This window comes from Rasamsonia byssochlamydoides (genome assembly GCF_041956645.1).
Source record: "Rasamsonia byssochlamydoides strain NRRL 3658 unplaced genomic scaffold VTN77scaffold_39, whole genome shotgun sequence".
Classification (NCBI taxonomy): Eukaryota; Fungi; Ascomycota; class Eurotiomycetes; order Eurotiales; family Trichocomaceae; genus Rasamsonia; species Rasamsonia byssochlamydoides.
The window spans coordinates 12,251-29,068 of record NW_027192422.1 but is presented as its reverse complement, the minus strand read 5'-3'; the positions used below and the strand labels follow the sequence as shown (position 1 = coordinate 29,068).

At 46.2% G+C, this 16,818-nt stretch overlaps 6 protein-coding genes across 6 annotated transcripts; 1 reads left to right on the top strand and 5 right to left on the bottom strand.

Annotated features, from left to right (window-relative positions):
• Positions 1-655: 655 nt before the first annotated feature.
• VTN77DRAFT_5271 (uncharacterized protein) lies at positions 656-1,231 on the bottom strand (the record flags this gene model as incomplete). The annotated part of the gene is made up of 2 exons (XM_069421422.1): positions 656-971; positions 1,032-1,231. The coding sequence occupies 2 exons, from the start codon at positions 1,229-1,231 to the stop codon at positions 656-658; spliced, it is 516 nt and encodes a 171-aa protein (XP_069276909.1).
• A 2,325-nt stretch (positions 1,232-3,556) lies between these two features.
• On the top strand, positions 3,557-4,728 carry VTN77DRAFT_5270 (uncharacterized protein; the record flags this gene model as incomplete). The annotated part of the gene is made up of 5 exons (XM_069421421.1): positions 3,557-3,559; positions 3,624-3,689; positions 3,760-3,918; positions 4,017-4,343; positions 4,393-4,728. 5 exons carry the CDS (start codon positions 3,557-3,559, stop codon positions 4,726-4,728), a joined length of 891 nt encoding a protein of 296 aa, XP_069276908.1.
• A 247-nt stretch (positions 4,729-4,975) lies between these two features.
• On the bottom strand, positions 4,976-5,738 carry VTN77DRAFT_5269 (uncharacterized protein; the record flags this gene model as incomplete). The annotated part of the gene is made up of 3 exons (XM_069421419.1): positions 4,976-5,387; positions 5,471-5,636; positions 5,696-5,738. The coding sequence occupies 3 exons, from the start codon at positions 5,736-5,738 to the stop codon at positions 4,976-4,978; spliced, it is 621 nt and encodes a 206-aa protein (XP_069276907.1).
• Positions 5,739-6,230: 492 nt separating this feature from the next.
• On the bottom strand, positions 6,231-8,624 carry VTN77DRAFT_5268 (uncharacterized protein; the record flags this gene model as incomplete). The annotated part of the gene is made up of 6 exons (XM_069421418.1): positions 6,231-6,451; positions 6,514-6,675; positions 6,747-8,140; positions 8,207-8,438; positions 8,494-8,564; positions 8,620-8,624. 6 exons carry the CDS (start codon positions 8,622-8,624, stop codon positions 6,231-6,233), a joined length of 2,085 nt encoding a protein of 694 aa, XP_069276906.1.
• A 3,946-nt stretch (positions 8,625-12,570) lies between these two features.
• On the bottom strand, positions 12,571-13,783 carry VTN77DRAFT_5267 (uncharacterized protein; the record flags this gene model as incomplete). Its single annotated transcript, XM_069421417.1, has 2 exons — positions 12,571-13,192; positions 13,257-13,783. 2 exons carry the CDS (start codon positions 13,781-13,783, stop codon positions 12,571-12,573), a joined length of 1,149 nt encoding a protein of 382 aa, XP_069276905.1.
• Positions 13,784-14,653: 870 nt separating this feature from the next.
• Positions 14,654-15,006, bottom strand: VTN77DRAFT_5266 (uncharacterized protein; the record flags this gene model as incomplete). Its single annotated transcript, XM_069421416.1, has 3 exons — positions 14,654-14,676; positions 14,734-14,847; positions 14,901-15,006. The coding sequence occupies 3 exons, from the start codon at positions 15,004-15,006 to the stop codon at positions 14,654-14,656; spliced, it is 243 nt and encodes an 80-aa protein (XP_069276904.1).
• Between the last annotated feature and the right edge of the window lie 1,812 nt (positions 15,007-16,818).

The window sequence follows — 16,818 nt, the reverse complement described above, 5'->3', positions numbered from 1 at the left end:
GGGGGGGGGGAAGGAAGCAATACCCATGGAAACAAATCTATCCCAATATTATTCTTTTGATCTTTCCTGTCTCTAGTTCTTGATATGTGTTTAATCTGATGTGAGTTTTTCTGGTCTTGACTCTTGTCCAGAGAGGATCTCACGAAAGATGTGTCTCTGTTTCATAACCAGGAACAACAACTATGGAATATTTGAAGACCTTTCTCTTCATTCAGGCCTGTGTTAGCTGTGTTCTCTAGCAAAATTCAATCATTCAGCACTCTTTCTTCATTCCATTATCCTCCCTACTCCCGAACAGCCCGCAGTGGTTGTGTCTAGAGCTATAGGTAATTACATTCATGGGTCAATCTTCTTCGGAGCATTTGGCTGTCAGGCAGACAGGCCGTCGATAGAAGAACTTTTCTTGTCTAGAACAGTTGTATCTCCGTATTAAGACCTCGTTTATCATCTACCAGCAGCTTTCAGATCTCCAAAAGCTGCTAGAAATGCTAGAAAATCTCTATTTGGTAGGACAATTGGAATTCTCTCAGCCTCGAGGCCCCAAAACAGCAGAAAACATCTCGAGAATGGAATAATAACAGTAGACAGTTATAAACAGGGCTGATCATATTCGGTCGAACCACGTAATCAACGAGGAGCCACTAGTCCACGGCCTTCAAAACTGATTCATCAGCTCGAATGCTCCGTATTGGTGCTCTATCGGTTCATTTCCTCCGTTCTCCCACCATCTCCTGCCGTTATATATAGGATCACTAGATAGCTTATATGGCAAGCCAGTGGTGGGTTCGTCGGGTAATCGTGAACCTGGGTGCACAGTCCCCGAAGACTTCTTTTCCGCAAATGCTGATGCATATCCAGAGACCATGTATGGTTCAGCCTCTTTAGTGTCACATTCTATGTTCTCATAGTGGTGTATATCAGACATATCAAGATCGACAGCAACGGGTTGAGGAGCGCTCTGGCTTTTGTGGCTATCGGAAAGCGTTAGTTCATTTGTAGATAAGGAAGTATGTCCATTGTGAACTACCTACCAGTCTGTGTCTCGAGATATATTACACTGGAGCGGTTGGCTGCCAGACTGAATGTAATGTTGTGGTATACTGTGTGCAGCGGATGAAGGAAATTGCGCCAGGTTAGAGGCGTTGCCATCCTCCAAATGCTGGATTGAATTCTTTGCCTCGTACTCGACAATCTTCTGTCTAGAAAAAAGAACAGCCAGATCGTCCTGCATTTTCACCCATGCCTCGGACGCTGACAAGCCGCACTACCACGTTTAGAGAGGTCAGTCCTCTCTCTATTCGCGACTGTAACTGTATGAACAGCAAAAAGGAAAAGAAAGAGACGGAGAGAAAGAAGAAAGAAAATTGTAGAAAAATTGGGGGGAAAAGACAAAGGAACATTTATTGTTTCCATTGTCCTTTATGAGGTACAACGAGCCAGGCGTGCGGCGGTATGCGGCCTCAAGAAAGGGATGGAAAAACCCGACAAGGAACAATAATGGAACAAAGGAGGGACTACCTTATGACAGCATGGATTGCCTGTGGAGGTGACTAATGTGTCTATAAAATGGCTATCATATCCACAAGACGGACAGTGGTGTATTACAGATGAGTGCATTGTCGCTGCTTCAAATATTAGGGCACCGAGTTGTGTTGGGATGTACGGAGAATGTCGACAAGAATGTATGTGCAACACAATTATTTGATTGGTATAGTGATGTCTCGAAAAGCTGGTAAAAAGAGAGAGAGAGACCAGTTGCAAACAAAGGCGAGCAGGGACGTCCGATTCACTAAGAAAAAAGAGGTGGTAACAACTGCATAGGCATTATTTTGAATGTATGAAGTGTCCAGGAAATTGAATTGAAAGAGGCCTTTCTCTTGGCAAATTCGAGACAGTGTCCTCTATCAGCAGACAGGTGTCACAATGTCATTGCCAGAGCAGAGATTGGGTATCAAAAGCTTCGTACGTACCTATACATTATATATAGAGAGAAGTTTAGCTGCCCAATGCCGGCATGGATTGGGCGCTGAGAGGACTAGGTGACGTGGGAAAGCCAGATAACACCCTCCACAAGGTGACCAAGCTTCCAAATTATTGGTAGTTAACACCGAAGGTCAACACACCTTTTCCCTGTGATCTAATCCATGACTCTTATAGGTAGGTAGCTCGACTTCAATAAATCAACTTTTCCGAAAAAGAACTCCATACACGTGTGGACGGGTCCTTCAAAATTCATAACTTGCATACTAGGTCAAAATCAAAAGATTGCCCTCTTCATCGCACTTGGGCCAACCAATCTCAACCCTCTGATGCACAACTACTGTATAAGAGGAGTGATACATAGCAGCCTCTATCAGGAAATGTACTGTATAGAACGGCCCCACTGTGGGAAGCTTATACAGACTACTTCGTAATCTGTACCACCATCCCATCATTACCTCTCACTCCATACACCCCCTCCCCTCCCCCCCTTAGGTCAGTTCAGGTAAAGTCTCGAAATCACGTTTCCACTAACGAGACTAGGTAGTGAAATTGATCGCACAGTTTTTCGTATTTGGCAAGCCTTGCAGGAAATACCTGTTGTACGGAGTATGCCAGGGACTTCTGACCTCCAGGCCTACATATAATATGTATAGGTTTTTATTATCTCCAGGAGGGCTTCCTACACAGATTTGCCATAATTCTCGCTATATCGCTTACAGATATTTGTCTCTCACACTGAAGAATATCCCTTGCTAATATATACTTTCTTACTAATACGCAATCCCTTTGCAAGTTCATATATCTCTTGCTAATATAAGGTGGGCAGATTTCATGAATTTGGTGTGATACGCTTATATAGTTTCGGCAATGCATACCTAAGGTAATTCTCACCAAAAAAAATGATGTATTCTTTCTGATAGAGTAGAAGTAGACAGAGTATAGAGATAGAAACTGTTCTAGTACCCCCTAAAGGGCTCGTTATCTAAAATAGCAGCCTAAAACAACCAGAATTCGATGCCAAAGTCACCTAGTGAAAATCACTATATAGTCAAGCTAGCATTGAGATTTGGCACAAAATCTAATGCTAAAGTTGCATAGTAAAGCCTATACTCCGATGAACGGAACAAGCTGGGAAGTTTCGCCGCAAGATGAAGCAGGTATCAGCAGGGTTGATACAATGAAAGGACTTACTTATAGGTGATGATATTCTTTCCTTCCATTTTCTGTACAAACCTGGCAGGAAGGTTCAGAGTTAATAATAATAATTATTGCAGAGTGTATTTGGGCGGGGTCCAGAAGCGGAACACGGCGAAGCTTAACACGTGACGAGGCCAAGGCAGAAACCCGTGACGCGATGCTTCCAATAGCTCCAGATCTCATCGATCGCAAAACAAGCAGCTTCCAGAGCTGCCCATTCAAGCTCTCCTCACCTCTCTCTGCTCATCATATCCCTCCCTGAGCATAGATCTTGTTCAAATAGCTTCTCTGAGTTTCCTATCTCGCCTTAACCCATACAGTTGACAGGGTGTTGCCCTTTCTGACCTCTGGCGGAACGTAACACGACCTAATCGCCATGGTTTGTCCGCCTTGCTAAATGTCCTCGAGAACTTGGGGAAAGCTAAGCTCTTTTGACGGTTTAGACGTCCATAGGCACGGGATATGATCTTTCGAACTCTGTTTTCTCTCCTGATGGCAGGAACTTTCAAGTATGGTACCGTTCAACGCTGAGAACGCCTACGAGTATTGGACTAACATGATGTCTTCACCGATCTGCAGGTAGAATACGCCGTTAAAGCAGTCGAGAATGGAGGAACAGCTATCGGCATCAGATGCAAGGATGGAGTAGTCCTTGCCGTTGAGAAACTCGTCACAAGCAAGCTTCTGAAGCCAGGCGCAAATAAGAGAATAGCAACTGTTGATCGACACATTGGCATTGTAAGGAATATCTACGGGGCTCCCAGGACCATACCGCAGAAATTTCTCTTTCACCATTGGCAATCCTTTTGCTAACATATCTCATTTACACGACGAAGGTGTCCGCAGGACTCATTCCAGACGGCCGACATTTCGTTTCAAGGGCCAGGGATGAGGCCTCCTCTTGGAGAAGGACATACAAAGGTCCAATCCCCACCTCCGCCCTTGCCAATCGTCTTGGTGGCTACGTTCAAGCTTATACTCTGTATTCGAGCGTGCGTCCTTTTGGCGTGACTTCAATTGTTGGAGGCTGGGATTCGGAAGCTGAGTTGTCCGTGGACGGCCAAGTCGGGTCAGGTCCAAGTTCGGGTGCTGGAGGTAAAGTCGAGGGGGTCAAGGCTGGTGGACCGGGTCTATACATGATTGAGCCAAGCGGTCTCTACTGGGTATGATTGCAGACTCTGGCATAAGAAGCATGCTGACAATATTCTTCAGGGCTATTATGGTGCTGCCACTGGAAAGGGGAGACAAGCGGCCAAAGCTGAACTCGAGAAACTCGATTTGAGCTCCGGCAACTTGAGTCTGTACGACGCTGTTAAAGAAGCAGCTCGGATAATTTATGTTGCGCATGAGGATAGCAAAGATAAGGATTTTGAGTTGGAGATGACATGGATCAGTTCGCTCGACGGTCCAACCAAGGGGAGGCACGAAGAAGTCCCGAAGGATCTCCTCGAGGAGGCCGAAAGAGCAGCGAAAAGAGCATTGGAGGGAGATGACGAAGAGGAAGAGGAAGGTCAGAAGTCTAATGATGGCGAACGGATGGAAGAGTAATGAGATTATGGACTGTGCTGTCCTATGCCTAAATTGCAATGTTAGAGCTCTACTTTGGAGCATTTTCTTTTGTGCTTCTCAGATAATCATGCGACATCCAGGTCATTTGAGTGAGCGCTTCCTCTTGTTGCCCAGGTTGGACGACAGGGTAGCTTCTGCTGCTCCCCCAGTGTATCGTTTTGGCAATGCCTTGCCAGATGCCTCTCCTACCCTACCTAGACTGCGAACAGATCACCAAAAATTAGTTTCACAGGATCTTTCCTTCTGACCAACCCTTCCTCTTCACGGCCAGTTCCACCGCAGCATATCCCCAGTCCTCGCCATGGTTGTGCTTTCCACCCTGTCCCAATCCGGCTCTTTCCAAACCTTGTTCCTCATTCAGCAACGTAAGAACTCCAAAAATGACAGGAACCCCGGCCTCGAGCTGAACACGCATCAGACCATGCGTGACAGCGTCAGCTATATACTCGAAGTGCATTGTCTCTCCTTTTATCAAGACACCGATCGCTATGATGGCATCAAAAGGAGCCTTTGATGGGAAAGACGCCGAAGTAGAGGACTTGGCTAAATCTGTGGTAGACGACGAAAGAAGGTCGGTTGCACTGATGTCCCCGGTCGAGGAACTTGCAGCAGCCTGAACATGGGAAGCAGCGTAGATTCTAGAAAGTGAAATCCTGATTAACACGAGTTGAACGCGTCGAGGTTGATAGCCCTGGAGAACAATTCCACACGGTGCACTAACCGTTGCACTGCAAAGGGTAACTCGTAGCTCCCTGGAACGCTTTGGATGGTGATGTTCTCTTCGGCTACTCCGGCCGAGAGGAGACTTTTCTTCGCCCCAGCAACGAGAGCGTCAATGATAGTTGCGTTCCACCGCGCGTGAACTATCGCAATTCGAAGACCAGAGCCTAGGAAGATATAATCAGAACTGGCAGCAAAGCGAGCAGGGAACTCTGCTCTTTCTTACCATCGTAAACCTGTGGGGCTCCAGGACCCTTCAGCGATGCCATCTCGTAGTTTGTAAACTTCCTTCGTTCCCGGGAATCCGTATCAAAGAATTTTGGCGGCACTCAATTTTGAATCATTTGGAAGATACAACGACTTAACAAGAGGAAAGCTGGCCATGTATGTTGGGGGAAATGGCAAGCTTCTTGACTGGAGAACGGCGGGGTCGCCGCATTCAGCAGTGCTCCACACCCAAATACAGGCCACATGCTACGGAGTACTCCGTACTCCGTACGCAGTTCCGGGCATATTCTACGGAGTACATTCCGGAGTATATTATTTATATTATTAAGTGAAAACTCTAAAACATCCTTTGCATTAATTTAGTGTTGCTAACATCAAGCATTATTGGGATTTTGAAAAACCGAGAGCCTTCGAACCTCAGAAAAGTCATACTGCCAGCCCGTAAAAGGGGAAAAAGAAACACAAAAAGAATCATCACATCGCTTCAATCCTGTACTTCCATCTTCATCGTTCACCATTGACAGTATCCCAAATTACTCCACTGTCACTGACTTCGCAAGGTTACGGGGGAAGTCAACATTCAAGCCTTCTCCAACGGCAAGCCAATAGGCAATCAGCTGCAGGGGGATGACGTTTAGAAGGCCTTGCAGACAATCAACCGTCCTCGGTACCTCGATTTTCTCCGTCTGTGATGCAGGGAATTCTTCATCATTGGTGTTGCAGATCACGATGGGACGACCACCACGGGCAATGACTGTTGAAGTGGTCAGAGCTACAGGAACAGATATTATATTCTTCTGAACAGGAATTTCTTACCTTGCTGATAGGCATTCAAGGACTTCGCAAAGATATTGTCACGAGTGAGGATCATGATAATCGGAAGGTTTTCGTCGACCAAGGCCAGAACGCCATGTTTAAGCTCGCCCGACATGACCGCCTCGCAATGAAGGTAAGAAATCTCTTTGATCTTGAGGGCACCTGTAGGGGGAGGAAAAAAAGCTGTGTTAATGGACAAGTGATAGTCAAGTTAGGAAACACGGTAGGCAAACCTTCGAGTGCGGTTGAATATTGACTGCCTCTGCCCAGGAGGAGCAAGCTCTTCTGGTTCTTGAAGAATTTGGCGCACATTTCCTTAATCGGCTCATTGAGTTTCAAAATTTCTCTGAACTGGTCAGAAAGCTTCGACAGTCCTTCCATGATTTCTTCCCTCCTCTTCTGTTTCGACACACGATCCTCACTCAGGGAGAGCGCAAACATCACCATAGCAACAAATTGAGAAGTGTATGCCTTGGTGGAGGCGACACCGATTTCCGGACCGGCATTGATATGCACACCGCAATGTGTGAGAAGAGAGATCGCGGAACCGACGACATTGACGATGCCAACAGTCAGAGCGCCGCGCTCCAGGCAATATCGGAGCGCCATGAGGGTGTCCGCCGTCTCTCCAGACTGAGAGACAAAGACGCAAGTGTCATCACGGAACACAGGTGCCTGTCGGTCTAAGAAATCGGAGGCCAATTCAACCGAGATTGGAATCTCGGTCAGCTCCTCAAAGACACCACGGACAGCCATACAAGAGTGGTAGCTTGTTCCGCAAGCGATGAAGATGATCCTTCTGCAGCGACGAATCGTAGAGATATACTGCCTAAGACCACCAAGCGTAACCTTCTTGTTTTCGACATCCAGACGGCCTCTCATGGTGTTGACCACAGATTCAGGCTGCTCGAAGATCTCCTTCTGCATGAAGTGATCAAACTTGCCCTTCATGATCTCCTGCAACTCTAGTTCGATTGTCTGGATGGCTCGAACATTGGAAGTGCCATCATCTTTGGTCAAGCGGTGAATATTGAGCTGCCCGTCATGAATGTGAGCAATGTCGTCGTCTTCCAGGTAAAGGACCTTCTTCGTGTGTTCCACAATCGCAGATGGATCGGACGAAAGGAAAAATTCGGCCGGCTGAGGAACGCCATCATCGGAGAGGAAGGCCCGAGATTGGGAACGATGCAACAACGATTTGTCCGGGGGCGCAAGGAGGCTGGTGGCAGATTTCTTGATAGCAACATTCTGGGAAGCCTGCTCGGCGGGGAGAGGTCCGTCCTCTGAAAACTCGACATCCACAAAGTCCACTTTCATTTTCTTTGAGGTACGCACACCTATCACCAAAGGAGAACCCTTACGGGCAGCGATGATTTCGTGGGGATAGTGCACCGACTTCATCAGAAGGCCAAAGGCACCCTGCAGTTCTTTCACCACGGCTTTTGCCAGAACAGTAAAATCAATGTCCGGGTGCTGATCATAGAGATACTTGGCCAGTTTCGCAATACATTCCGTATCTGTCTCGGTTTCGAAACGGAATCCTTTACTCTCAAGGAGTGCTTTCAATTCCTTGTAATTGGTGATGATACCATTGTGAACCACGGAAAATTCCCATTTGGGATCAGACCTGCGCAGTGTATTCAGTACGTTAACAAAAACTAAGCCACGTGACAAACGCAAGAGAAGGTCTTACCTGTGAGGGTGGCAGTTCAGTCGGGACGGGGGCCCGTGAGTGGCCCAGCGGGTGTGAGCAATGCCAGCATGCGAGTCGAACGTCTTGGTCAAATCAACATTGGAATCGGCGATCAGCTCCTTCAGTTTGGCAACCTTGCCAACCTCCTTGAAGGCGAAGACCTCATTCTTCTTGTCGCCGTCAATCGCAAGCCCAGCCGAGTCATAACCTCGGTATTCGAGCCGCAAGAGACCTGCCATACACCGTGATGAGAGGTGTGGCCGTAGTGGACAGGGCGAGAAACTAACCATTCACGAGAGTGTCGAGGATATATTTCCGATCTCTTTCGATGAGATAGTTAATGTAGCCAAAAATGCCACTACGAGCAGTCAGCACAGCTGGAGAGATCAACACGAGCCGATCTGGCAGCGTACCACATTGTTGATCAGACGGTAGGCGAATTCACGAGAGAGACGATACTTCAGCAGCTAATTTCTAGATCAACCCGAAGGGCCGCAAAGAGACCTGAATGGCTAACAGGTGACCAGCGGGGAAATCGACAACGGGGATTTGGAAGGGACAGGCTAGTTGGGATTCGAATAGACGCAGACGAGGTCCCAGAGAAGAGAGAGAATTGAGTAGCTCAACTTGCAGAAGACACTGCGAGTCAGGAAACGAACAGATTGGCCGGGTTGGAGATGGAAGTCAAAACGAGTGCTGATGAAGAGAGAGCAGAGGAAACGAGTGAGTGCTGAGGGGGGAGCAGTGACCTGGATGTTTTATGTAGCGAGATTTGACCCACCAGGGCAGGGAAGCTGCAAGTGGGCTGGGCGGTCTGGGCCAAATAATGGATGGATCTCCACGACGTGGGCTGTTGTGGGCTCTGCCACTTGCAGCATTAGTTGCTGCTAATAATTTAGGTACCGCCTCCAGCTTCCTCCCTTTCCCTAAGTTACCGCGTTGGTATGTCTCAGTCTACTCCGTATTCTGTATAAGCCAAGGCCTCTAGTTCTTGTTCTATTTTATTCCGCCGTAGCTACGCACGGTCGGCCGTTTGGATGAAGAGCCGCCGAGGGGACAATGTCTCCACTCCACTCTTCACGCTCTTCGTGCCACGGAACCTTCAGAACTGTGAGATTCGAGAGCGAGTGATCGTTCCACATTTCCACCTATAATTAGCAGAAAAATTCAATAACCTACTCCGGAGTACTTCGTAATCGAACAGGGTCAACTAGCCTATCATTCGGATTATTATTGTGTATGATCCGGGGGTCTAAGTGGATCTCTCCTTTTTTGATTCGAGTTGCCATGGCGGTCTCAGAACAGGGACAATTTACGAGCCCTCCAGTTTTCATGAGGCATACGGCATCAGACCCTAGGTAGATACCTAGGTAGGTAGAGGCTGTTGCTATGTTCTGTGCTGATGGAATACTTTCCGGTTATCCTTGTGTTTTGAAGAACTGAGTACGGAGTCCAAGGCAAAAGCTGGCATATTTTGCTGGCTAACTTCCCTTAGCGGCGTGGCCATGCCTCTCACTATCAGAATACTATTTACAGTCCGCTGCTTGGGACTCCTGAGCTGGGGATAGCGTTGCAGGAGGCATTCGTTGTCATGGACTCATGATGCTCTCCTTGTTACTTGTTTGTGGCGGTGCTGTTGCTATTTTTGCACAAACTATGAGGGTCTGTTTTGACTAGCTCGCGGATCACCGGCGTGAGTGGGAGAATTTAGATTTTAGAAATGCTGCTTAACCCACTAGCAACGTGTGCATTCCACTAGCTCTGATGTGAACTTGTGGGCCTGTGGCAGCATCTGCTGAAGCTCATATTCCATAAAGTAGGCCATTTTTTTTCCGGTAATTGAAATTCCATACTCCGTACTATGTACTCTGTACATTTCAGTGTCCTAAAATTGTCCAGTTATGCTGACATTAAACGTGGCCGGTTAGTCATCATATTTATACTGAAAATTTAGCAATAATATGACGTCCACCACTGGCCCACGAAATTTACTGCGCATGAGCCATCTCGGCAACCTGACAGGGTTGCCTTGAACTTTCGACATGAAGCCCTGGAATGTTTGAAATTTCAATCTGCTGCACAGCTTGTCTGGGATGCAGTAGTGGATGCTTCTGCAACTCTACTCCGTAGTCATCGCAGTCAGTTACCATCGTATAATGTGTGTATCAAGGACATTCTCCAATCTTCCCCATGTATAACATCTGCTGTCTTCGGGTTCACTCTTTTTGTATTACTCTGTGGTTCTATTTCGAGATTCAGAGCTCATTATTGCGGCATTTACCATATTCCAGCGATTTGGCTATATGTTTTGACGACTTTGCAGATTTTTCAATATGGCAATCCCGCGTATATCGAGGCTCGGCTTGCTAGCTAGGTCTCTCCGTCCCAATCTTGGCCGCACGATGAAAGCAAAGCATTATCAACGCTCATACCTAGTCTGTCTGAGTGATTAATGTAACAAAGGGTGTGCGCCCTTTACATTTACATGCCGCTTTATTGATGGGGGAAAAAATTTTTTTTTCTTGTCATTTATTTAGGCATTAGCGAGGTACTCGAAGGGCAATGCTTCTCTCCTAACGTTCGGGCAGGTATACAATTGTTCAAAACCCTACCTACACCTATATAGGTAAGAAACTATCATTAACTGTAGCAGGGATCCCCATAACAGCTGAAATGGGGCTGTACGCGGTACACCTATAACCTAAACTCATTGGCCTGACTTATACAAGTCCTGGCGATGGTAATAGAGACCTAAACAAAGCCCCCATGTCTTAACTAAAAATAGGATGAGGAAGATGCATTGGCAGCACTGCTGACTAGGTAGTAGAGAAATGGTATACTCATAGGCTTGATGGACCAATCTAAAATTATACAAGCATGTATGGAGTAGCAGACATATAATCAGTATAAGATCAACCTCTCTTAAAATAGGCAGCCCTACATGTTCATCTCTATACCTGGTCATAATCAACTGGGTCCTCTGAACTCGTATCTCCGAATACACAACACCCATATCAATTTGACTAACAACGGATTGTACAAAAAAAAGCATTACGTTAACCACAGGAATAAATAAATCAGCCTAATAAATAGGTATTGATAGTATCAATCATTACTATTCTAAAATCCTTAATGTCTGTTTTGCACACTGTCACGTGGCTATAAAAAGCAACATACACTATAAGCATATTACCACACCAAACTTATGAAATGTGCTTATCCTCTATTAGCAAGAGATATATATAAGTTGGCACGAAGGGAGTAATTATATATTAGGCTATTAGTAAGGGATATGCATCAGTGAGGGAGACAAATATTAGTAAGGGACATAGCAAGAACTATAGCAAGGAATATAGGTAGGGAGCCCACCTAGGAAGTAGATAATAAAAATACTACCTAATACAAGAAATATAGTGAAGAGAACATTGTAAGGAATATGAGTCGGGAGCCTGCCTGGAAAGTACATGTACTATAGATAATAAGAATCATACTACTCCGTACTATAGGTACGCCCCAAGGGCAAAAGTTCCTAGCATCCATCAGACCGAGTATTTTCTCAGACGAGCGAAGCGAGACCTGTAAGTCTTGTGTATCATACGAGGATGCTAACAATTTAGTTTGGTTACATCTATATTTAGTATAGGTGATTATCTGAACAAAACCAGCAAATATTTTATATATTTTACAATTTGATTATGCTTAAGCAAGTCTGCATATGCTTCCAGTTTCACCCAAGATAATAAATACCTAGCACTTACCTAGGTAGGTAATAGCTAGTTACCTAGCACGCAATAGTGAACCTTGGCGCAGATTATTATTAATGTTGGTACTTTTGTACCAGTGTCGGCGGGATCACGCCCAAGTTTTGGATCACCATGTTCCTTTCTGACACACAGCATCCAGAACAGCCGCACCCTCCCACTTGAAGATACCAACGCTGTCATACCGCCATATAGAGAGATACGATCAAAGGGAAGATGTCGGGTATTACAAGAGATCCAACTGATGTGGATCTAGCGCAGGTAAGATGTCGAAACGTATTGCTAATGCTGCCCTGGTTCTGTCGCGGCATCTCAAGTGGAGAACCACAATTTCATGAAAAGGCATTAATATTGCAAAGCAGGCGTTTCAAGATCTAGCTAAGTACGACCATAACTGGAACTACAATTACAGGTTTTTGACCCCACTTATAGTGGCGAGAAAACAGCACTGGCTCTAGAGAATCATCTCACCAGCCTGGAACTGAAGATCGACGAGCTCCTGGCTGCAATGCAACGAGAGGAAAATGGGAAGCCTGAACTCTCCCGAACAGGCAGCACCGGGCAAAATGGTGGAACGACGACAAAGCTTGCTGAACTGAACAATCAGGAGGTCGGCGAACAATCGAACACTGCGTCAAAGTGAAAGTACCCATCAGAGCCTCTTTCCACCACGCCTACTTCTGTTATAATAGCGTCGATAAGCGCAGCTGGAGTGACATCGAAGGCGGGATTCCACACGTCAATTCCCGGAGCTGCGACGCGTATAGTCTCCATTTTCAGAGGACCCGTCACATCTTCATCCAGGGGGCCCTTGATCTTCGTTACTTCAGAAGCTGGTCGTTCTTCAATGACAATATCTTCACCGGATTTGGTTTCCCGGTCAATTGTTGTGCGCGGCGCGGCAACTAGAAATTTCACACCATGGTGCTTTGCAAGGACTGCTAAACCATATGTCCCAATCTTGTTTGCCGTGTCGCCATTGGCTGCCACTCGATCTGCTCCAACGATGATTGCAGATATCTCACCCTTTTTAAGTAGCGCTGCTGCCATTGAGTCCGTGATAAGCGTCGATGGGATATTATCATGCACTAATTCAAATGCTGTAAGTCGAGAGCCTTGGTTGTATGGTCTTGTTTCCGTGCAGTATGCACGACCCAGGGAGTGGCTCGAATGGAGAGAACGAATGACGCCCAACGCAGTTCCATAGCCAGAAGTAGCAAGCGAGCTGGTATTATAATTGATTAGATTAAAAAAAAAGCATTAGTCAGGACTTGTAGTCAACCACTTACCCAGTGTTGCAGTGGGTTAGGACATTGATTGTCTCCTTCCCATGTGGAAGAACTTTTTCAACAATCCACTTAGCCCCATAAGCTCCAATTTTTTGATTATCGTTTAGGTCATTTGCTAGCATTTGCTCTGCTTCCTTGAAGAAAGTCATAGCAAGGCTGTGACCTGTAGAATCCTTCTCCTTTGCATGCTCTGAAACCAGATGCTCAAATTTGCGGGCGGCATCGCCCAAATTCACAGCAGTTGGTCTGCTTGTCACAAGATATTGTAGCTTTTCCGTGACAAAAACGCGGACCTCGTCGGCAATTGGTGACAGCTTACCCTCCATGAGGAGAGTGCGCAGCTCAACAGCAAGAGAGAGTACAGCTACAATTGCGATAGCTGGTGCACCACGGACACGCATCTCCCTGATGGCATGCCAACCTTCTTGTGCAGTCCGAATTGGCACATATTTCACCAAATGTGGAAGCTGCAGTTGATCTAGAATCAAGAGATGGCTGCCATCGTACTTGATCGCTTGAAGGGCCATTTTTGGGCCTTCTTTGGTCCAGAAATGCCGTATATCTTCTTTGGATTTTGATAAGCAGGTTTAATAAGATAAAACCTCAATGAGGTCTAGAAATGAGGAAAACTGAAAAGCACTATACTGATGCTGGTCGGGGTCTGCTAGCTGTGTGTGTAATAATATACCAGCGTCAAATCTTCCCAGGTGGGGTAGGTGTCAAATAAACTAAATTAAGCCAAACGCGGATCGGTAAAGATGTGGCAAATTGACCAGGGCCGTTTAAGTGTTCTTCTGCTTAGATGATTCTCACTTCCCATGCTTATTCAACAGGTTACTTTCTAGAAGGGCTAGGAAATTCATAACTATGTTGCCTGATCTGCAAATCATACAAGAGCAAACATGATAAAATGATGATAGAGCTGCCTTGTAAAATTATCCTCCTGGTCTATCTGACGGTATCTCGGAGTATTCCATGACTTATTTCTGCAGGCGTTCCCACGCAAGAAGGCGACACTAACAAGGAAAGGAGACCGCCGCTAGGAGCAACATTGATGTTTTTTTTTTCCAAGATAGATGGCTCACATATTTTGATGCACAAGAAAGCATCGTGTTTGATATGGAGAGCTTGGTATTTCGTGGTATGAATAATGGGATATGCGTTGCGCCTATTTGTTCAACGAGAAAGCAAAATCGGCATGATACCACCCAGACTGGTCTTCCAATCCATTCGTACCCTAGGAAGAATAGTCGTACCGCATCCCATCCCGCCTCACTAAAGATATGGCAAGATTTTTTTTCCCCTCTGGACAGCAATAGGGTGCGCGTCTAGGAGCTCACCCGCAGAAGCTGAATTTGGTGAGATCCTACGCTCTAGAAGGAAGGAAAGCCGTAATGCTACCTCGCTGAGATGTAAAGGACTGACTCATAGTCAGTAACCACGGACAATATGTGGGTAGGAATTGATTTTTGTTTACCATTATTCCCACGTATAAAAGCGTCTCCATAGTTCCGCCTCAGTCGCCCGTTGACATATTCTTCAGTCTTCTCCAAAGCAATATTCATATAACCATCCACTGATTGCAGTTCACCTTAAGGAAAGTCAGAGTGTTGGCGTGAAATTTGGTACTCGAATGCTACCAACCTTTGTAGACGACACCAGAATTGAGTTTCACAGTCACAGGTGCGCCGATGATTTCACTCAGGAAGGCAGAGGGATCTTTGCCCTCTGATGATGCACCGTTTTCCATCAAAAGATTTGACCAAGATTATAGTATGAGTCAGAGATTATGAGACACAGAAAATGGCCTTTCAACGGTAGCTCACCTTGTCAAGCCAATGTGAGAGGTGCAGGATCAAAAAATAACTACCTAGGTGTTATAGGTTCTGTCTCTTAGAAAACGTCTGGTTATAAAGCTGCTATTGGCAGGGATATTGGGAGGGTCCGTGCATGGCCTGCCCCTCTGTACAGAGTAGTGTACGGAGTAACTCCGTACTCTGTAGGCCTTTTAGCTGTCTCTTGGCTGGAACCGCTAGAAAGGTCCAACCTATACCTAATTAGGTACGTCCAAATCACGGGCCTGACCTACCTAATTGTTAAAAGACTACTCCTCTTGCTAGGTAGAATGGAACATACATGGAATGTCTAGGTACAGAGTACGTATTATTAAGTCCGAGTGCCCCAGTTCCTGCTGGACTCAGTTTCAGTGCACCACAGTACACTGCATCCACTTACCAACTTGGATCTCAACACAGCTGAGCTAGCCTTACATCAATCATCTCTTCGACTGAACACAAGAGATAAAAATTTACTTTTGCTATCGAGCAAGTCACCTCTGCAGAACTAATATAGGGCTATGAAGACGCTTCTCTTCTACGTATGTTGTTGATGACGCCCAGGGTGTTAAAACCTGCTGCTGACTTGTTTATCAGACGTGAAGATCCTATTGCAGAAGAAATTATGCGCTCGTTTTTCAATAGGCCAGCCTGGGCGAGTACGACTGGCGACTCTGCTTCCCCCGAGTTTTACCGCCGTTCCCAACAGACATATAGTGATATCGTGGCAGCGAATCGACAACAACGAGAATCAGTGACTAGCTCCCGTTCAGAGAGGCACCATGTGAAAGATGAGAAGACACTGAAACGTCGTCGCGTATCAACTTCTAGTGTCAATAAAGAGCCAGATTCTGTCAACCTCACCGTTGGTACGGAGCCGCACAGTTCGACACCCAGCAACTGTGATGGAGAGATCCATACTGGAACTGCTGATGAGAGATCCGTGAGACTTGAAAATGGTCCAAGAAGTTGTGCTGATATCACGGAGGGTGCAGTTGATACGACACCCACAGCTGCGTTTCCGGAGATCACCGATATTGAGCGCTCATCTCATGAAGGTGTTTCGTTCTCAGGCTCACCGTGCAAAAGCACAACCAACAAATGTTCAATGACATTTGAGGAAAGTCCTATTTTTGGGGAGGTACGCCCTACGCTTCGGGAGAAAGTGGGACGGGACTTGTCCTACCTGTCTGAGATGCCTTGCTCTGGGAACAATCAGGAAAGCCTGGATGCTTATCAGCTTCAACCTGAGGATACCCGGCACGACACTTCCCGAAGCAATTACTCTCAGGAAGACCAAGTTGTTCAGATACTGATTACATCAGAAATTGAAAATACCAAGCCATTGATTGTTCAACGACGAATGTCTCAGCGGCTGAGAGATGTCCGCCTAGCGTGGTGTAAGCGTCAAGGCTTCGGGGACGAGATGACATCATCCGTATTTCTCACATGGAAGGGGAAAAGGCTCTTCGATGTCACAACTTGCAGGAGTCTCGGTATGGGCATTCCAGAGAACATCAGTAACCTGTGGCCATCAGACAATGACCATCGTGATGAAAGCAATGCAATTCGTATACACATGGAGGCTACAACAGACGAGCTTTTGAAATCTCGAAAAAAGAGTCTTCTTCATGAATCGGTCGAATATGCTTCTGATCTTGTCAAACATGAAGAAGACAATGGCAATGACGGGCTCATCAGGATCGTTTTGAAGAGTCCAGGCTTGG